This window comes from Mastigoproctus giganteus, chromosome 12, assembly GCF_048544385.1.
Source record: "Mastigoproctus giganteus isolate SK-2022 chromosome 12, ASM4854438v1, whole genome shotgun sequence".
NCBI classification, from domain to species: Eukaryota; Metazoa; Arthropoda; class Arachnida; order Uropygi; family Thelyphonidae; genus Mastigoproctus; species Mastigoproctus giganteus.
This window is the reverse complement of record NC_143586.1, coordinates 48,157,391-48,180,053: the sequence shown is the minus strand read 5'-3', so window position 1 is coordinate 48,180,053 and position 22,663 is coordinate 48,157,391. Positions and strand designations below refer to the sequence as shown.

The window sequence follows — 22,663 nt, the reverse complement described above, 5'->3', positions numbered from 1 at the left end:
GTGACGTCTAATGAATTGTTTGAATTTGCTCCATATATCATGACTTGAGTAAGCAGCAGTGTTACCAAACAGCAAGCATGTATAGATTCTGGCAACACTGACAAGCAGGCACAGCCTGAGGTCAGTAGTGGTTCCCGGACCCTCAAGCTCTGCAGAATGTGATTACAGTACAAGCGTATCGTGTCAGTGAATAATCGAAAGACAAGGATAAATAATTTGGAGAGGATTTACCATTTTATTTTTATGAAGGTATTTATTGAAATCACAATGCATAATTGAAAATCTAAGATTACTAAGGTTTTATAAAATCTTTGAAGTTATAATAATTTGATTTCATTTTTATAATTGTGTTTTCGGAATTTATCTTGATTTCTTATTTCGTTTTTCTTATTACTAAAATTAATTATATGTACGAATATGTATAAATATTACAATAAATAGCACATAACTGTTTATGGCAATTTTTTTGTTATACACCATTTTAATAATCCTAAAATCGTGGAAAGCTAAAAAAAAAAAAAAAAAAAAATTTGGCCCACACGTACCTCACAGACATTTTATTTGGCCCACCATTTAAAAAGATTTCCCAGCCCCGCATCAGCACATTTATTGGGAAACCAAGGTTTAGATAAAGGACGAGATTTTAAGGTGGAGTGTGGAATAAAAGATTTCATCCCTACAAGAATAATTTCACTGACATGATCTGAGCAAACATCGACATCAGAAGATTTGAAACAGTAATCTGACCAAGGAAAAGAAAAGAAATCTCATAGATCATCCCATTTTGCATTCTTGCAGTGCCAAACAACATGAGGTTGAGAATGGCCACAAGAGAAAGGCTCCACTGGAGAAGAGACTATCACCAAGTTGTGATCTGAGGTGCCTAGAGGACCACTTACCTCAACTGTGTAGTTAAAAGGGTCATTTGTGAGAAGATCAAGCATGTTGGCTGTGTGGTTAGGATTTTCTGGTATTTTGGTAAATGAACAATCTGTATGAGGTCATTAGTAATTTCAAAAGCCTCAGCATCTTGACCAGCTGGGTTCATGTGACTAGAAAATGGAAGCCAGCTGGAGTATAAGGTATACTCGGGTCAAAAACGGCACCTGGGGTTTCTCCCATCTCTGCGTATGTACATTGCATTGGAAACAAAACACTGGCAAGCCAGAGATTTAAAAGTGCGTGCGTCGTGTAAGATGTTGTGCCCATTGTTCTTCTGGCTTATTGGCCGCCAAGCCCCTATTGGGAACTGACACTGCCCATACTCCCACCACGTGGAGGCTAGCCAGGTATTACCAGTAAGTGATACTCTGGCAGGTACTACCACCTACTTTCCTAGGATTTCAGTGGTAAGTACAAAAAAAAAAAAAAAAAAAAAAGGTTGAAATGATCATGGTTGATTTAGGTAAAATTTTGTTAAAGAGCACTGTGTGGGGTTGCATGCTGAAAGGACAAATTCTAGGATCCTAAAAGGTCGGGCAAAATTTAGTTGTAATTTAAGTTTGGATGTGTGGGGCAAATGTTGTGTAAGAGAAAGTACTGGGAGGGGAAGCTGAAGACTGTGGGGGTGAAGTAGGAAGGAGAGGGAATTGATAGTGAAGATGACCTCCATGCCAGCTGTAGTAGTGAACAATTAAAATCGTCAAGGAAAATTGGACTGGAGAAGATAAAGTTTCAAAAAGAGGAAGTCAGAGTTCCAAGTGTTTAGCAGAGTTGGGAGAACAAGAGAGGCAGCAGATGAATTTGACAGAAAAGGGCAGAGAGATTTTAACACAGAGAAAATCAAAAAGGGGAGCCAAATTACTAAGTCTCTGACAGGGAATTTCAGAGCAGGCATACACCAAAGATAATAATGTGAATAATTAGGACAACTGGAATGAGATGAGCAGTGGTGAGGCAACTGAAAATTGGGATTCTGTCAGAAAAGTAAGTGGGGCTTGGCAGACTGCAAGTGTAAATGGGCATCATTGAGACCACGTATATTTGTGAAATAAATGAAGTTTTTGGAAGGTTTAGATCATTTTGCAGTCACGTTTGTTCTATTAGTTTGATTGTTCATGGTGTATTCAGAAGTAAAGTAAAAGTAGAGAGAGAGACATGTATAAAGCAATGAAATTTTTGGATATGGTGTACACACAGCAAAGATATACCCAGCTCCCCGACATAACATGGCCTCGAAAATACCAGCAGCACAAAGACACAGGATTCACCCCTTTGACAGTACAGTGCACTAGAGAGGTAACTCAATTATAATACAATGAATAATAAAATGATCGAGTGCTTACACAATAGTCTGCTGCTATAATAAACATGCCTGTAAGTACAAGCAAGCCCCCTCCCTTTTTTTGCAAAATATAAACTTCTGGAATGCTGAGGAATTCCCCCTAGAAAAGAAGAGGGGGATTCAGAGGTTCTCCCCAGGCAATTTTTGGAAAATCAGTGCCAATGGCATTAGTAATAATAATTTTTTTTAAAATATATTTTAAATTTAAATAATTTTTTATTTTTAATTCTTTTTAAACTTCCAGAACGGTGCCGTTCCATGGGAACAGCAACATTCCCAAGAAACGGTGCCGTTTCTTGGGAAGGCTGGAAAGAAAGCCCTGGGTACAAGAGCTGGTTCATGGATTCTATTAGCAGATGAAGACTCCTTAAGAGGAACAAAAGGTCACATTTACTAGAAAAAAGGGACATAAATTCAAATTGAGGAAGGATGGTTGCAAAATCGATGTGTGGAAATCTGCCTTCAGCCAACGGGCAGTTGGAACAAACTTCTGTCTGGTGTTGATGAAGTGGGTAGTTTGAATAAACTCAAGGAAGAACTTTAAAACTATAAGAGCTGATTCGGCATGTGATATCAAAAGGGGTTTTTTGTTTTTTTTTTTGCTGATGCTATAACAGTTGCTTGGAAAGGTAGCAGTTCTATAGGCCTTATAAGTGCATTATTGTCACAGTCAATTTGAGATTGGTTTAGAATCTCAACTGTATTTCATGGAAACATCTTGTTTAGACTTTTGAAAGAGCTTAACCTGGAGCATAATGGCTCTATTTGATGACTGCTGAGATGTCTCTAAATTCATGGGAGTGTGATGATGCCAGGAAGTATTTGCACATCATCTCTCTCTCTCTCTCTCTCTCTCTCTCTCTCTCTCTCTTCCTCTCTCAGCGTAACTGAAGATTTTTTTTTTGGCTGGTGCAGCATAAGCCTCAGGCTTCCTTACACCATGTAGCTAATAATAATAATAATAATAAAAAGTACAGAGAAGGGCAACAAGATTGGTGAGGGGAATGAAGGGGTCCTATTACCAAAAAAGGCTGAAGTTCTGCAACTTGCTGGAGCTAGGCACCTGCAAGGTGATCTTATTGAGGTGTATAAGGCTTTGAATGGGTTGAGCACGCTGAATTCTGATGGGATTCTTCTAATTGCTCAGGTTATGAACCTGAGGGAACATAAATTCAAATTGAAGAAAGATAGTTGTAGAATAGATGTGCAGAAATTTGCCTTTAGCTAGAGGGTGGTTAATTGCAGGAACAAGCTTCCATCTGTCGTTGTGGAAGTTGATAAGTTAAATAAATTCAAGGAGAAACTGGACAAGCTTTTAGAGGGAATGGATGTGCGAATTTTTTTTTTTTTTTTTTTTTTTTGGCTGATGCTACTTAAGCTCAACGCTTGCTTTCTTGCATCACATGCCTCCATTACTACTACTACTAATGACAATACCTCCTGGTATGCACTCTGTTTGAGTAAAAAATTCCTTTTGAGGCAGTGAATTGCAAACCAAAGACCATATACAACCAACTAATTAACCCATTATTCTATGATTGACGTTTTCATGTGTTTCATTTTATTCCAGAGGTATAACTACGATTTTTTTAGACTAAATCAAGAATAGGGAACAATTCTCATATTGAGAAAAAGCAACTGTTTAGGCAAAATTTTAATTTTGAAATTATACAATCTAAATGGTAATACTTAATCCATTTTTAACATCAAATTCAAAAATTTCACCCAAAATATAGCAAAAAGGCCCAGACAATAAATAGCCTAATCCAAAAAAATAAGCAAGACAGACCCTCAGTGCCTTTTAACTGAAACATGCTGTGTATGTTACTGTAAAAGCCCAAAATCCAGTAACTCCTAGGATTTACCAATTTCAGACTTTTACTTTACCTTATCAAAGCAAAGTAAAAGGCTGAAATATCAAAAAATGTTCCATATCAATGGTTCATTCACTTTTCTGATTATCAAATAAAAGGGTATCGGGGTGAGTATATACTCCTATTTCCACAGGCTGTCTAAGTGACAGTAGCATAGTCACTATATTCAGAATATAGCAGCGGCGGATTCAGGGTAGGGACACGTGCCCCCTGTCGTTTTTTGGAGAATATACACCAATCGTTTAAATTCCCTTTAACTACAAAAATAATTTTTTTTCCCACTGTTAACATAGGATTTTATCTATTTTTGCATTGTGGCTCACCTATTTTCAACTGACTACAGTTGGCAACACTGATGCTGATGTGATCGCCATTCTAGTTCTAGGCATCATGCAGTTTGGTCGTGCATAATGTTTACTTCAAAGTAATTCAGACTTTAGCTGTGAACAGAATGGCTAATCTTGGTAAACCTATAACTTTGAAGAATCTCATTGGAGATAATGCAAATATTCTACTAAAGCAAACTGGACTTTTTAATCATTTCTGACTTAAAAAAAAAAAAAAAAAAAAAAAAAAAAAATTCTCATTTCTTTACACTGTATAATAAATAAATGAATAGGTGCATTGTAGCCAAAGCAGCTTATGCACCATCAAACCCCTATAACAACAACAGCAGCAGCACAAAGTGGTGCCCCTCCTGTCATTTTTTTTCTGGATCAGCCACTGGGATATAGTCAATATGAAACACAGACAAGCTTGGGGGGGGGGGGTTAGGAGTTATCGATGTTTCTCTTTTTACACTTTTATTAACATTCTTGCAGGAGTAGGGAATATATCCAACCTATGCCGTTGTTTAAAAATCCAGAAGTGATAATAGAAGAGTATGGTTAGGAGAGTTTGCTGTGATCCTAGGACAAAATACGTACACATGACACACACATTATGAAATAGGGTCTGTATGCTGCCACAAAAACTGCACAACCCATTATCAGCTGTTATACTGATTTATTAACGTAATAAAAACAGTAAAAGTTTCAAACTCAGTTCCTGGCCATACAGAGTATAAAAAAATACTGTATATATTTATTTATAAATAGGTATGTTGTTGAACTGAATACCATTTTAATTAATACTGAGAGATTCTTTGTGTTAAGCAAAACCTCCTAGCTAATTTTATATGCTGAATCCAGTTGTCATCTGCTATGTATTCAGGACACACACAGAGGGGCCAGCTCTAACTGACCATGCATACCAGGCATGAAATTTATTAAAGCACCCACATCATAAGTATGGCAGTGCCATCTATGCAAAATCTGATCTTGATATCAAATCCACCTGCTTGACATAAGGTTAATACAGAAATTATCTTTGGGTGATGTTAGTATTTTTACCATCTCTGAAGCCCCTGACATTAAATTCAATGACCTTTTAAGTCAATATCCTGCTCCTGTTCATCACTGGAGCCTTTAACAGCAGAAATATCTCCTGTGCTATGAATCAACAGATGAAGAGTGTGTAGAAAGGTGGACTAAGGATTTCTCCCTCAACTTAATCTACAACCTTAAGCTACCCCCCATCCTTCAATAGTGGAAGATGGAAAGGAGGTTACAACTCAGACTTCATTTCTGTTAGCAGCAACATTGCATGTTGTTGCATTAAGAGCTTACTGAAGCCTAACTTGCTTATTCAACACAGATTGCTTCAGATTCAATCAGCAATTAAACCACAGTTCTCCTATTTGATGTAGCTATAAATTCAAAAAAAGCAAACGCATAGATTCATCTCCAAACTGGAAGTAATTGAGACCGTCCCACCTAAACCAAAATCCCAACCACTTTTCCTACAGAACCTGATGTAATTATCTAACAAATTTATTCCACAAGGCTGCTGAACTCAGTAATCGCCCAAACTCTCAAAGTAACAGCAAAAAGAATATGAAAATTATGTGAAGCTTTTTAGTGACAACCCTTTTTAAGTGGCTACAACATTACCTGAGAAAGCTACTGCTGAAATAAATACATAATACACCTCTGGAGAAGAAACCTCCAATTTTAGACATAATTTCATACTATCCAAACTAGATGAGGTTTTTAAATCACTGAGAACAGGCAAAGCAGCTGGCTTGGATAATGCCAGCAATGAATAGATCCTTAACTTTGGCACTGAATTACAGACCTAAATGCTAAATTATAGGGCCTACAACTTTATAACAATTGCCTAAGGACCTTAGCCATTCAAAAGATCTAGAATGATGAAAGGATTGTAGCTTTCCACACAGAAAAATGCCAGATGATGTTAAGAATTATAGGCCCATTTCCTTTTGTGTAGTCTCTTCAAGAGTTATCAGCAAATTTATCCTTAATAGAATCCAACCCAAAATCGATAAAATCTTAATTCCTGAACAGGAAGAATTTAGACCAGGCAGATCCCACTTGAACATGACTAATTTATTGAGAATGGCTTTGAGTAGAAGTTCATCAGTGAGGCTGCTTTTGTGTGCTTCTCTGCCACCTATGACACAGTTAACCACCACCTACTTTTGCACAACATTTACAGCTTCACCAAGGACTTTCACTTGTCATGTTTAATCCACTACCACTTGGAGAATCGACACTTCTTTGTTGATCTGGCCAGGAAAAGAAGCAGGTGGCAGCTCCAGAAAAATGACCTACCCCCAGGTACGTTCTAGCTCTTCTACTCTTTAACATTTATATAAATGACCAGCCTATTTTTCTAGGGACCAGGAGCTTTTTGTATACAGAAAACTTGACTCTTGTTATCCAGGCTACAGTTCAAACCACTGAAAACACCATGACCCGAGCCAATCAACACTGGCCAGTAATATCACAAAAATACCTTCCAAGCAAATCCAAACAGAACAAAACTCAGTTTGTTCCACCTTAAAAACAAAGGTGCTAACAGGCTGCTGCACATCTCTTGGAATGGCATCTAGCTTAATTTTGATAAAAACCCAGCCTACCCAGGCATCACACATTTAAGTGCCATCCAAACTTTGAAACATTTGTTGGAATATCCTTTGCCTGGTCTACCATACTCCACAGAGGACCCTGCTTCATGTTCTGACAATGCTGTGCAATGTGCATGCTACTAGACAAATATTTAACACAAATTCATATGTTAAATATTTGTGCATATTATTCATATATATGGATACTGGTTTATACTTCAAAGCCTCTGATATTTGAACTATTTTAAAAAATGTTTTCTTTACATTTGGTTAACCATTATTTATTATTGTTACTAAACCTCAAGATCTGCATGTCTATAGATATCTTTTCTGTGTCTCAGATTTGAAATCAATAAATAAATAGTACATAAGTGAATAATATGTTAATTCATTGGTAGCAGCAAATGCTTTGGCATCTTATCGCCTAGAGTTATGAACATTAACGTCACCAATGATATTAGTACTGAAGTCAAATGATTCAAAGAAAACTTCTTTCTGCATCAAGCAAAAATAAGTAAATAAATAAAATAATAATAATTAAAATAAAACAGAATACTGCTTTAAACCTAGCCAGACTGCAATTTATTCCAATGTTTGACAACCGGCTGTGATGGTTTGGACTTCATGAAGGCAAAATTCATGAGATCCAATCTTCTGTTGTTGTCTCAGATTGTGTCACCTGTTCATGTTTGAACTATAAGGGAGAACAGGCCTCCCTCATTCATTTTAAAATCCAATGTTATGTTAAGACTGTCTTCAATGATAAGAAATTGAATTAGAGAAAATCAAGATTAAAGTTTAAAAAAAAAAAAAAAAAAAAAGTTAGTAGACGTAGCCCATAATTTGTAGTTAGGAGGGTCCTGAGCTCTGATACAAACCAAGGTTTTGTATGCACAGTATAACAAATGGGTGTATGGTGTTTTCTCATAATATCAACGTATTTATAATACTTCTACTACCATCTGGAATCTCACTCTCAATACTAAAACTTTATATCAGAATTGTTTTGCCATGCCTACGCTGATCTGTCATATGTCCACCTTCTAACAAGGTGGCAATATATCAAAACAGCTTTTAGGCGATTGAAATTTCCTATAAATGATTAGCATTTAAAAAAAAAAAAAGCTGAAAATTAATTATCACTGTATTAGATACAATTATAATTAAGTACTAAAATATGCAACCACCTTTGAAATTTCTCAGTGGCACTATTATTAACCATGCTGGGTACTAACTTAAATCAGATCCAAACTAGCTTGGAATTATCTTTAAGTTTAAATATCGATATATCCATTTCCCACACGATATCCGCAAAACATTCTCAGTGCTTACAAAATTATACCCCACGCAATAATCAAAACGAAGAATTAATCAACATCCACAAAATTTGTCTTAAATTTTTCCAAATAAATACAGTAACTCTATTTGAATTGGAGCATAAATTGATTTCTGCGACTATCACTGGCTGAACAGTTTCTTATGTGTTCAAGGACCACATTACTTAGAGGAATTTTCGGACAAGAAGTAATAATGGTTATATTTGAAAAATTTTTCGAATATAACCAATTTGTTATATCTGAAAAATCTTGGTTCAATACTGAATGTTCCATTTATTAGTACAAAACAGGAAAAGTATCTCCCCTTCGTAAAATATGCCGACTTATTAAAACACGCACGTTTGTATGATGTTTTTATTTCAGTTCATTATCAAATTCATTTAAACCGTTCTCCGTTAATTACCCATGAAGAATAATGAATAATTAAACCATAATTCCCTTGTGTGTAAAATCTGTTACATCTCTTTTTGGAAACACCAAGTTGCCGATCTCCAAATAGCACAATGAAAGGGGTAACCTTTATGATCTTATATATATTAATCATTCTTTTCTGTGTACTAATTTCAATTCATTATTTATGTCAATCTTATTTTTTAAACCCCTTGGCTGTGGTGGGTTTATTACAGGGTACTCCTGCAATAAAGATTAATATATAAATAAATAATTCTCAGCAATGCTAAACACCACTCTATCCAAGGGTTTCAACTAATACCACAAATCCCTTTTGATTAACAATAGGTGTAAGCATTAAATAAAAAAACTTCATAATAACGAAAATAGGTACAGCAAGTTAAGCCTGCTAAACTTGTATGCAAGAATGTATTAGTGAATGCCATAAAATCGCGCACGCTTGCTTACCTTGCCTGTTCTTACCATGACGCTCCCGTGTTTCTACGTGGCTGTGATGATTTCCCATATTACAATCACAGCGGCCGAACCCTATCATACGATTTCCCACGCCTAAACAGGTGGTCGTCTTGGTTACCTATCCATCCTACTATCTTGGAACACACTTCGTTCCAAACCATCACAAAATGAATCGCACACGTCCAATGCTAATATCCAAAATCCAGGTAATACACTAACCTGCAGCGGGATAGTCACTTACTAACACATTCCTCTCCCATCACCGAAATGTACGTGTATGGTGGGGCCCTGTTTGCACACGGTTGGGCGGCCTAAGTTTCTGGTTGACGCCACTAGAACACGGAACCGCCTACCTAATAGCTAAATGAATGGCGAGCGGAAAGACGGAGGAGTTACGGAGGGGGGGATAAGAAAAAGATACATGTGAGGGACATATAAGAATGTTTCCGCTACATTATTGATTTAATTTAATGTTAATTTAAATTACATTCTGATTTAATTTAATGAAAATCTAGAGGAGGAAGAAGAAAGGAAACTACTGGCAAAAGTTTATTATTGCTGTGATTTTACTAAAAAATAAGATTTATATACGAACGAGAAATACGCAACTACCAAAGCAAAACAATCTTTTCAATTTGGAAAGTTTTGTGAAAAGCATGAAGAATATAGGTGGCGCTTTTGAAAGATACTAAAGTTTGCGAACTTAGATGAAATATACGTACCAAATCAAAACATTAATTCCTATTTATGTCTCTGCTACTTCCAACTTTGTGTTAGTTTTAATATTAATAGCACTAGCTGCATTCTTTTTTTTTTTTTTTTTTTAGAAATAACGAACTATGTAACCCACTCTTCGGCAACCCCAAGCGGTGTTGCATACCAGCCCTACGCGCAAAAGCTCCACCTGCTGATATTAAAACACTTGGTTGTTCGGAACAGCATCCAGGTGGCGCACCATAAACCGAACTGTTAGATGCCGTTGCGGAAAAACAAATAATGGAGAATAAATATGAATGCAAATTATGTTTGTAACGAGATTGAGGATATTTAGCGATTGCTCATATACCACTTGCACTACCAAGTTTTTTCTTTAATAAGCAAACTTTTGCTTATTAATGAAATTTTAATTCTTTAACTTACAATGCGATTGATAAGTAGAAACAGAAGAATATTTCCGAAAGGCTTTACTTGTAATCAGAGAATGCAAAGCACATCCAATAAAATTATTTATTCTCAAGGTGATCAAAAGAAACGACAATTATGTAAGAATTAAAAGATAAATAAAAGAGATCTTAATGTGAGAAACGGAAAGTGATTGCGAAAAATATTTAAAAGAAAACCGATAATCTGATTAAGCATATAAAATATTAAAATCTAAATGTAAAATAGATAAATAAAACTGAGAGCACGATATCACGTCCACATACATCAGGGGTGCACAATTTAACACTTGTAAAGAGTAGAATGAGATTAATTAGTGGGGAGGGGGGAAATCTGTGACTTTTCTTTGTCAAAAATAATTAATTAATCTTAATAATTAATACTTTAAAAGGAATCTTATGTTTTTACTCGCACGACCACGTAAAGGCCGGAGGAGTTTAAAACTAATCATTTAATATTTTTATTGACTGTATGAGCGGTCACGTGAATTCGAGCAATAAACTCACACACGTGCTACTATACTCCGCGTTGGCCACTTGAACTACGTCGGGAAAAAATAAATAAAACAAATTAAAAGTAATTACATATGAATATTTTATTCTGCGTCCAATTATAACTTACTGAGTAGTAATTACAATTTTTGAAACATTCGTGACCCATCATCCGGGCCGTGCAAAGGTACTTGGGGACGGAGGTTATGGTATGGTGCTATTAAATGATATTATAGTCTGTCAGATGGTTTGGTGCTGTTTCTCGTGGTATGGCCTAGGACTTCTGGTAGTTGTGTAAGCAGCCATTTCAACGTCCATGTCATCATTTTTTATAATTCCATACTCCCTGCAATGTGCCAGTTCTTTGGTGCAAATTCAGTGTTTCAAGAGGATAATGCCCAATGACAAACCGCACTCGCAGTAGCACAGTTGGTATAATCGTTGTCCTCCCCACGACCTGTGGAAAAGACCCGAGTTTGAGTCCCGTCGATGACGTGAAGAATTTTTATGGGTCGTTTTCACAACGTGGCTGAATCAGTTGGTCCCAGAGGAGCATTCCATGATTTTTTTTCCTCCAGCCAAGGAAACATTCTACAATAGTAGTGGAAGTTCGTTTTTTTTCATAGCCAAGGAAGCATTTTACAATGGTAGTGGAAGTTCGTTTTGCAGAAATTCTAGGTAAATGAGCCCTGTAAAACGATTTTGTAACATAACAGGCCCAATCAACTGATTGTCGATGATACCGTACCACACGTTTACAGAGAAGCGATGTTGAAAATTTGTTTCTACAGTGGCATGTGGATTTTCGTCTGACCACCAATGAGAGTTACGGGTGTTGTTGATACCGTCACGGGTGAAAGTAGCTTCATCGCTGAACAGTATTAATGGAATTAATCGGCGATTAGCATTTACCCACCGGCAAAATTCGTTTTCAGGTTGAAGGTGTTACACCCACTGTATGTGAAATGGATACAAGCCGTGCTCACGCAATGTTCGCCGTACTCTTGTCTGTGGAACACCGATACGCGTAGAAATTCTTCGTGTGATAAAAGTAGGACTACGTTCTACCGACTGAAGAATGTGTTCTATTTCATCCACATTTTGTTCATTAGTACGTTCATAAGAAATATGAGCGCTGGAAACTGCACCAGTCTCACACAGTTTGGTGTAAAAACTAGTAAACGCTCTTGAATCCAATATTCTGCGGTTAGGAAATCGTCGACGGTATTCTCTACAAGCAGCGGTAGCACTTCCACCACAAAAACCGTAGACAAACACCATATCGGCATATTCAGCAAGTGCGGCATTCTTAACAACACACTAACAACAAACGCGTCGGGTTATAACTGCTTCAGGGAGCTGTGCGCAAGTTTCAAACAGCTGTTATCTCCGTATCCATTGAGAATTGGACACATGTTTATATGAACTTTTTTACTCAGAATAATTGATATTATAACCTCCCAAAATATTTACTATTCCTCCTGAATCACCCTGTATATGGCGCAATATAGTGTAAGTCGCTGATGCGCCTAAAAACCCCTACAATCAATGAAGCAATGCCATACCACCAGTGTTGTTCGAGAATGGTATATGGACATGAATGCACAAAAGCTGCAACGTCCAGCGTAGAATTCCATCTGAATCCTAATCAACCGGTCATTCTTCAGAAGGAAAGAGGACTGCACTCACTGTGCCTATGGGAAGGGGGTCACAGCAGCCAAAGGAGAACCGACATGCAGTGAAAAGTAGTCCGCAAAAACAGCAAAACGAAGTCCGTTTAATCGAGGGGGTTAGTTTACTGTATACATTAAAATATAACCAGTCCACACCTTTTTAGACAAGCTTACTTTTCAGGTACCATCTTGCATTTCAATCTTTATATCTTTCAAAGTCCATAATGGAAAGAGTCGAAATTTTGGAACATTTCAATATTAGGCATATGCTTGACACATCCGACGTTAAATTTACATAAATACAGTACACAGTTAAGGTCCAGCAAACCACTCAACAAATCTAGTAAACCACTGTGCCAATTGGCGTAGGCAGGGATGTAATGGAGGGTATACGCCGCATACCCTCTGGATTTTTTAAAATGAATAGCATACGTCTGGTTTTTGAAAGACTTGGAAGAAAAAAAACAAAACAAATATTATTAATTCGGTTAATAAGCTTGATATGTACAGTATACTCTGCTTTTCGTAACATTCATAGGGTATACCTTCTGCTAATTTTACAACTACAGCACTAGGCGTAGGATAACTATTTATTAACTTTGATGAAGAATGAAGTAATCGTTTATCACAGTAACACTGATGAGGGTGCTACGTGGTGAATCAGTGAAGCATGGGTACTTGCAAAGATGCAATACGAAAGCCGCGTTACAACAATATTCATAATACATGTTCCAGTAAAGCTAAGCACTTTAATAAAGAAATTGGAGGCCACACGTTACACGTGCAACACATTTCACATAAAAACCATCTTGCCTCAGTATATAAACTATTGTCGGAGTCTTTGTGTAACAGTTGAGCAGAAAACTGTTTCTCGTTCAATTCAGGATAACTGTAAGAGGTATGGAGAGTGCGTTCTCATAAACCACTGGAAAAATTTCCCTCTTCAGAGATCTAATTAAACTTTGCTGTGGGACTGTTTGAAAGACACATAGGCATTTATGTGAAGGATGTCAACAAACGTAAATTCCATTCCACCGTGTTTCAACCTGCTTCAAAAAAAAAAAAAAAGAAAAGAAAAAAAAGCAGAAACACGGGTTGAACACACATACTGACCCAAGGACTAAAACGACAAAGATAGAAATTTCTAAAAGACAAAGGCTTTAAAAGTATTTGTGTACATTATTAATCTGAAATACGAACATCTCTGATTGGTTGTTTATAATTAGCAACCAGGGAAGAAAGATAATAAGTATCAGTATGTAAAGCCTACAGATTGTGTGTATTCTGTAGTCAGCTTGCCAGTTTTTCTGGATGGAAAACCCTGACACCCCACCCTCGCCCAAGACCGGCTAATTTGTCTTTAAATCTAGTGATCACTGCTTATATATATATATATATATAGGCAGTGAGATCACTAAACTGTGACCACCCCGTCCATAATGGACATCTGGTCGTGCAAGTAAAAGTGATAAAATAGCAGTTATGAGACGTAGTAAAGATATCAGCAAGTTTCTATAGGGTTTGATTGTGGGGATTTGTGATCAAATGCTTCCTATCGGAAACAGCACATACTGCCAGCTGCTCACGGCGGTTAAGGTGAACAAAAAAATTGTGTAAAACGGGTAAAACCACATCCCGCCGACAGAACTGTAAAGGGTTTCGCAAGGTGGCTGTTCATGGTGAGTGATGGGTGCAGCACGCTGTTGCTGCACCCATCGCTCACCATGAACAGCAACAACATGCCGACGGATGTCTTCATATCTGGCACAGTGCACGACGAGTCCATGGACTCGTCGTGCACTGTGCCCACTGTCCAGGCAGGTAGTGGTGGCTGCATAACATAGGGCATGTTTTGTTGGCAAGAACTAGGATCCCTCGTGCATATGCACCAACGTTTCACTGGTGAGGACTACCAGCAGCTCATAGGGAAACCATGTGCTGCCCCGCCTTGCATTTTTTTCCCAGACAGAAATGGCATCTTCCAAAATGCTAATGGGTCGTGTCATAGGGCCTTTCTGAGCACGAGTAGTTAGAGGAACATAGTGAAGATATCATTCATCTTGATTGGCCTCCAAATTCCCAGAAGACTGCTGACCTAAATCCAATTGAAACCTGTGGAATGTTTTGCAACAGAAAGTGAGGTGTACAGACACACAACTGTAATCTATTCTAACACTGTTGAAAGCCTTGCAGGCAGCATGGCTGCAGTTCCCTACGGACGTCTTCAGGCATCTAGTGGAGGCAATGCCTAGGCGAACAGCGGCCGTTAGCAGTCCGTGCGAACGACGGCACAACACGGTGTTAGATAGGTGGCCATAATTTAGTGATCACTGAGCGCATATAAATCCCATTAAAAATTAATTTTCGAAATCCATGACTTTTCTAAATGGTGTGCAAGAACGTGCATCGTAATGATCGTGTTAGACTCGTGTGCCGCGATGGCCACACGAGTTATCTGCATGTGAGCAGGGTTGCCGAAACCCGGCATGAGCTCCTGAACAAAGAGCCTCACCAAACCCACTTTTCCCTTTCATTTCCCAAGATTCGGGTCCTCTCTCTCACAAGCGCATCAGCAACTTAGGCCATATTGCACAGTATATAAAGTGTATGTAAACTGTGCGTGTTCTGTGGTCGATTTGCTGTTTGCTGGATGGAAAACCCGGGTTTCCAGGAGAAAAAAACATGCTACCCTCGCCTGAGATCGACTAACTCAGCCAAGTTGTGAAAAAGGCCCATAAAAATTCCTAACGTGGGTTCGAACCACGAACCTTTTCCATCCGGTATGGGGATGACCAAAATTCTACTAACTGTGCTATCCACGAGGGCCGAGCCCTCCTACAAGACATACGGGTTAGGAGTAACTGACCACTATTCCCTCTTACTACCCCTGCATGAAAGTTCCATAATGCAATACAGTATATGCAAAAATGGACTAAATTCATATGTTATTTCAAGTTTTGCATATATTATCAAATAAGCTGATTTTTAAATTTTAATTTTAGTGAATAAAAATTATAAGCATTGGTATTAGATATACCTTTTTATTATGGTGCTTTATTATTATGTTAATTAATATATAATATATTATTATGGGACACTTTTATTTCAATTCAAGCCACCTTTTTATTATTTTTTAAAAGACGATATTTGCTGGTCTGCAACCTTTCGCTATCATCGAACCCATGAGTGGAACGTTCATCTCAGAAAGCTCACGGGACGAAAACGCAGAAGCTTTAAGAACTATCTCCTGGAAACAGGGGAAAGGAGCTAAAAAAACGAGAGAAGACAGTTATTGATTTTTGTGCCAAGTACACATACCCGCAACAAGGACACGTTTCAATAGAACTGGAGAACAAACAGGGACTGCATCTGATTAATTTCGATATCAATGAGACATAATTGTTAAATCATGCTTTGGTTATGTCTGCGAAAGTTCTGTACGTAAAGCAAATAAAAAAGCATTTGCTTTATTCACAAAAGCAGCACATTTATTTATCACAAAACTATATTAAAAAAAAATTAATTAGAGGTGAAAAATATTTGTCATTGCTCAACACTAAAACAATTCATCAAAAGGGATATTTAATCTTATGGTACAATTCCCCACTATTTTTAATGAATATACAGACCAAAAATAAAATGAACAGCACTGCTAACACCTTTATTTAATAAATAAAGTATACAGGGCACCCAGCAAGCAGTGCTTTCATACTGGTAGGACATTACCTAACCTGCGCGACTGAATATAAACAGGGAAAGTGAGTCCGAATACTTTGAAAAATAAAATATAAATAAAAAACGATTATTATAAGACTTTTTTATACAGAGTGATTCACTACCAGTGTGACAAACCTGCAGGAAGTGTAGGGGGCACAAAGACGAATCGGAATCACATAGCATTGCAGGGTCCGAAATGCCTTCGTCATGCGGTAGAGGACGTTGAACGGGAGGTCGCGTGAACAGCGATCCCGCTGGAAGTCAGCATTTGCGAACCGGTTCCCGAGGCAGTAGGATGGACGAGTATTCAAACGTTGAACTGGCCGACATGCACCTCGCGTATGGAGCTGCGGATTGTAACGGGCGCGCCGCTCTGCGCTTGTACCAGGAACGTTTCCCGCACAGGCGTGCTCCTCATCATACGATTTTAATCGTATGATGAGAAGGTTACGTGAGACTGGTTGTTTCACGAGAGGTACCATGAATCGAGAGCGAACGACGAGGACGCCAGACAATGAGGAGAATGTCCTACATCTTGCAGAAGGCAATCCGAGTACGAGTACTCGAGCAATAGGCCAACGATTGAGTATTTCCCAATCCACTGTATGGAGGACACTGTCAACAAACCAAATGAGTTCATACCATCTGCAACGCGTCCAATCATTGGAGCCTGCGGATTATCCACTCCGGAGGACTTTTGCTATTTGGTTTCTTCAACAGAAACGGTTCGCAAAGGCTGACTTCCAGCGGGATCGCTGTTCACGCGACCTCCCGTTCAACGTCCTCTACCGCATGACGAAGGCATTTTGGACCCTGCAATGCTATGTGATTCCGATTCGTCTTTGTGCCCCCTCCACCTCCTGCAAGTTTGTCGCACTGGTAGTGAAACACCCTGTATCTAAGTCAATGTTCCACATAACGTCTCGTACTTCATATATTGCCCTCCTAGGTAGCACAGTTGGTAGAATCCCTGTCCTCCCCATACCCTCTGGAAAAGACTTGAGTTCGAGTCAGGTCAATAACGTGAGGAATTTTTATGGGCTTTTTCACAATGTGGCTAAGTTAATCGGTCTCAGGCAAGGGTAGAATGGGTTTTTCGTTCAGCAAACAGAAAATCGACCGCAGAACACACAATTTACAGACAATATACACAGAGCAATATAGCCTTAGTCGCTGATGCTCCTAACACTCTATTACAACTTCATATATTTAAAAAAAAAAAAAAAAAAGATCTTGAAGTATGTAGTTTAGTGGCAGTTCATATACTGGAATACAGCAGAACCGATTAAAAATTGGTTAGTCCAGTCGAACATTGCTGTTATTAGCCATTTTGTATAAGCTCACACACTGGTCGTTTTTGAGCAGTAGCATGCAGACATAATTAGAAGAGATGTCCCCTATGTCGCGTAAGCTTTTGAAATGGATAACCACCAACTTATAGAGGATTTAAAATTATTCACGTTTGACGAACCAGTAATGATTTTAATATTAGTAGTGAGAAATGATGCAAGGAAGCAAGCAAGCTAATACAGCATCAACCGTGGGGGGAAGAACAAAAAACCCTACCCTACCTCATCTAATAATTTGTCTAATTCTTCCTCAAAGTTATCTATTTACTCTCCAGAACACCAGATGGAAGACTGTTCCAACACTCAATTACTCTCCGGTTGAAGTAAATTTTTGCACATCTATCCTGCATCCATTCTTTTTTAACTTAAACTTGTCCCCTTATGTGTGTTGTCCAAGAAAGAGTAATGATGGCATCAGCATTTAGTTTGCTCAATTCATTTAAAGCTTTAATACTGCAATCAAGTCTTGTGGCAGGTGCATAGTTTCAAAGCTTTTGTTGTTGTTGCTATGAGATATCAGGCGCATCAGCGACTTGGACCATATCGGACCGTATCTGTAAATTTCATATTCTGTGGTCGATTTTCCTGTTTACTGGATGAAAAAGCTGAGTTTCCGGGAGAAAAATCCATGTACCGGTAACTCTCTCTCTTGAGACCAATCAGACTAACTCTGCCACGTTGTGAAACAAGCCCACAAAAATTCCTGGTGTCATTGACGAGATTCGAAACCCGAGCCTTATCGCCAAATGTGGAGAGGAAGGGCTTACTCATATATGCACTGTTCTACCTGCGTTTCACTATTCTACCTAGTTTCCAAGAACTAGAATTTGCAGCACTGAAGTCTTTTATGGTAAGAATATCGTTTTTACCCTTGACTGATCTTGTTGCAACAGATCCACAAATGAGGCTTCCGTGCGTTAATTTTATGAATGATATTTAAAGAGATACTCGGCTAATTTTATAAACAGAATGAAGTAAACATATTTGAATTAAAAAAAAAAAAACTGCTGTTGTTGGTGAGGACGAAAGGGAGTGTATGAAATTTCGGTCCATCACGTTAGCCACCTACCATATACTAATCTACTTCAGCTGCGTGAGCATCAGAGGCGGACTGGGTCAAAAATTCTTACTGGGGAAAACTTGTAGCAGCCTCGTACTAGTGTTTATGACCAAAATCTCACCGGCCTCCATCGGCCCACCAGGGTTTCCTCGGTAAGTCTTTTGGACAGTCCGCCTCTGGTGAGCATGCTTATGTTTCCTATGCAGCATTTCTTGCGACTAGCTACGTAGGAAGCTGCAAACGGTGTTGAAATCCACGTGGTATTTTTGTTTCTATTATATACCTCTCTCCTAACCCTGTACTCATCGCAGATTATAAAAGAATTTTTTAACCGTGTAACCTTGTTAAAAGTTTTTAAACCCCTCCACCCACATTCCATTACTGATACCAAAGCATTATTATGCTCACTTCTGGATTATATCATTAACAGAAGATAACATTAGGGTGATGTTTTTCTGATAAATTGTCCAGTGAGTGTAAAGTAAAATCTCAAACGTACTGGAATCAATTGTTTGTATTTTATACATGCCATTAACTAGAGATTAAAAAGTCACTTTATGTGTGATCGGAAGATATGAGCTTCAGAAAAATTTAAGTCCACTGTTCAGAAGGAAAAATTTCTCCTTTTTTAATTGGATGGATCGTTTTACTCGTACTTTAAAGAGGAGATTAGTTCATACAAGAACCCTACTGCCTTGTCGATTATTATTCTCAATGGCAAAAATTAATAGATGGCAAAATCACTGTAAAACAACAAATAACTACAAGTTCTTTCTTCACATTCTTCTACAAATAAAAGAACGACAAGACCAAAATAATAATTCTGCTATTTTTTTTATTTATTATTACTGCCATTGTATTTCCTTAATGAAAGGAATAAAAAACAGAATGGGTATTTTAAAAGTTTCTGCCTTAGCATATATTTAACTTTAAAGATAAAATAACACAGTGTTAAATTACAAATTTATATGCATGTAATCCAATTTTTAGAGCAATAATATTCCCATTAATTGGATTATGGGAATATCCTTTATTATTTCTACTAAAATTCCCATAAAATTCATGTTCACTGAAACCATAATTTCGTAAAAGAGAGCTGTGTGGTGATGAAATACATATTTTTTTAATTTTTGAAAGGGCTGTCTGAAAAGCAAATCTAAGAAGAAGATATAATGGAGGTTGTCCATCATAGTACCATTAATAATTGCGTTATTGAACTAAAAAGGAGTCATGAAATCACTGAAGATGAACCAGTGATTGTCAAAAACCGGGCTAACTGATTCTTATCCATGATTTTATTTTGGAAGGTCGTCACACTGGCTTGCAATACATCGCAAAAGACCCCCCCCCCCCAAAAAAAAAGTTTATTAGCCACATGGTAAACACGGATGAGACTTGAGTTCACTGTTATGATATAGTAACCAAACAAATCCGTAGAATGCCATCATGAAGGATCTCCTTGCTATAAGAAAATTTGAAGGGTGCTATCAAGGTGATGGCACCAGTTTTTTTGTTTTTTTTTTCTTTGGATAAAGAGGTGGGAGGAATATTTATTGATTACCTTCAAAAGGGAAAATCTGTTACGTGTGAATATTGAGAAAATCTTCAGAGGAACTCTCTTCCTACATGACAATGAATTAGGTTATGAATTTATTCCACACCCAGCCACCATTATTCAGATATGGGACCCCCTATGAAGTATTACCTCTTATCTTAAATATCAAAAAAAAAAAAAAAAAAAAAAAAAAATGTAAGGGAAAAATAACGACGTTATTCGTGCAGTTGCGGAGTGGTTACAGAACCAAGTGGATTCCATAAGTGGTCCAAAAAATATGAGGGCACATTGTTTCAGGTGTTTAACCCTTAAAGTCAGCTAAGCTTAATAAAGGTTAATTTATTTCCGGACTACTTCATTCTTTTTATGGTACGTAACAAACTTTTCAACTATCCATAGTAATGAAACCTAAGAGCTGCCTAAAATATGTGTAATAAAAAGATTATTTAAAATCTCTTCTTACTAAAGACTTCATTAAGAATAAGCAATTTGGATTTAAAAAGTAATTAACTGTGTGAAAGATATAATCTTTTCTCAAGGCAAGGATTTCTACTATGAAATGTAACATAGGATTTCATTGTCTATTGAAATGAAAGAGGAAGGAGTGATTGAATAACATAGTGTTTTTAATACTTCTCATTAAGATACGAAACTAGAGGAGTTCGGTATCAGATGCTTAATGGTTGTTTCAAAGCAGGCGGTTTCAGCGTTTTAAATTTTCCATTTTTTTCCAACTCTTAAGAAGTTATAGAGTTCATTTTTATAGCTACACTCTGCTTAAAATGGATAACATATACAGTATTTTTCTTTAAACTGCACTGTTACCAAAAAGTAACAGGACACTAACAAATAAAATCACTTTACAGAAATCGTTAGTCGTGAAATTATTGGTTATACAAATATTGTAGAGGGTAAGTATGGCATAAGATATAAATGAAGCTGTAGAAGGTAGAGGTGTCATTTACAATCAACGTGTTATGTGGAAACGAGTCCAGCGAATTTGAAGGTCAGTATTGGAATACTATAAGGCAGCAATGATGGACTTCAGAGTTTCTCGACATTCTGAAGATCTTTTGGAACATTACAGGTGGAAGGCGACTGCACATACCAAAGATGAATATCGACTTGGGAGACTACGTATTTTTGAAAATGAGAAATATCCGAACAGCTTGTCGAGTTTTGTCTGGGACAAACAACAACCCGGGCATGTCAGTCTCCACTGAGGCTCTACAGGTCATTTCTAGGAGATTTCCCGTTGATTATTTGATCTTGCTTGCTGGGCTAATGTTTTTTTACCAGAAATAATATTCGTGTGACTCTCTCTGGTATAACTTCTTGCCCTGTGAATGGGAAAACATATGACAGGGCATATTTTAAGCAAGAGAAGAAAAACATTTCAACTAACTGAAATTCTTTGTGGCAAGAGAGATGACTGAATGCTGAAAAGGTAGGCACACTTTTAAGTTTTTACCTAGAATTGATATTATTAATGCGAAGATGAAGCCTTGATTGCAACGTGGGCTACATGCAACATTTGCATTAACTGGACATGGTTTAGCTTTTAGACTATTTGAATTAGGCTTCGTACCTAATGGGTTATGTCCTTATGGACAAATAGAGATTTCAAGAATTTAATGTTACACTGTACAAATTATGTTGATCACAGATTTGAGCTAGAAAATGTAACTGGAACTTTGAATTGGGACTCTGTTTGGATCGTGTTTGCTGACAAAACACCATTCACTTATTTGTATACATGTATTGTTAAAGTTTTTAAAAGGAGGTCTATTTTACACAAATAGATAGTAGTTCATCCACCTCCTAGTGGCAGGGATGGTAACCCAGCTCACTGGGATGCGAGAGATGTAAATTCTCTTATGTCTTATTCCTCTAAGCTGGGACTAAGTGATGTTGCCTCCTTTAATTTGTTATTGGGTTAAACTTGATATGTATTAGTATTTTATTTTACCTTTTAAATTCTAAATTTTAAAAAAGGCTTCTGTTCTAATTAATTCATGTATCCGTCGCGCATAAACATGGTTTGGATAGCGCCTTGAACATATTTCTTTAAGTGAATGGGACAAACAACAGCCCCCCACCAAGTTCTAAAGAATCACCGAGGTCTGGAAATTACAGCAGTCGTCAGTGTGCTTACTATGCACAGAGTGTTGACGAATTAAAGTCTTTTTATTATGAAAATTAATAAACACGGGACGAATGGTGTTATGCTGAGTGGATATGATGGCCTCAAGAATGAGGAATTTCGATATACCTGCGTACTGTGCCACATGGACAGCGGCAGTCCTGGTCGGGACTTGTTTTTCGTG

General features: G+C 37.5%; 1 protein-coding gene across 5 annotated transcripts in view; it reads right to left on the bottom strand.

The window, feature by feature from the left end:
• LOC150077021 (protein numb-like) overlaps nt 1-22,663 on the bottom strand; it is a 352,380-nt gene that overhangs the window by 82,311 nt on the left and 247,406 nt on the right. The window contains exon 1 of one of the 5 annotated variants that reach the window (XM_090386518.1): nt 9,322-9,650. The exons of the other annotated variants lie outside the window; for them this stretch is intronic. Coding sequence (XP_090242644.1) covers nt 9,322-9,409 — 88 coding nt within the window. The 5' untranslated portion in view covers nt 9,410-9,650. Of the gene's footprint in view, nt 1-9,321; nt 9,651-22,663 lie in introns of those variants that run through there. 5 annotated transcript variants of the gene reach the window in all.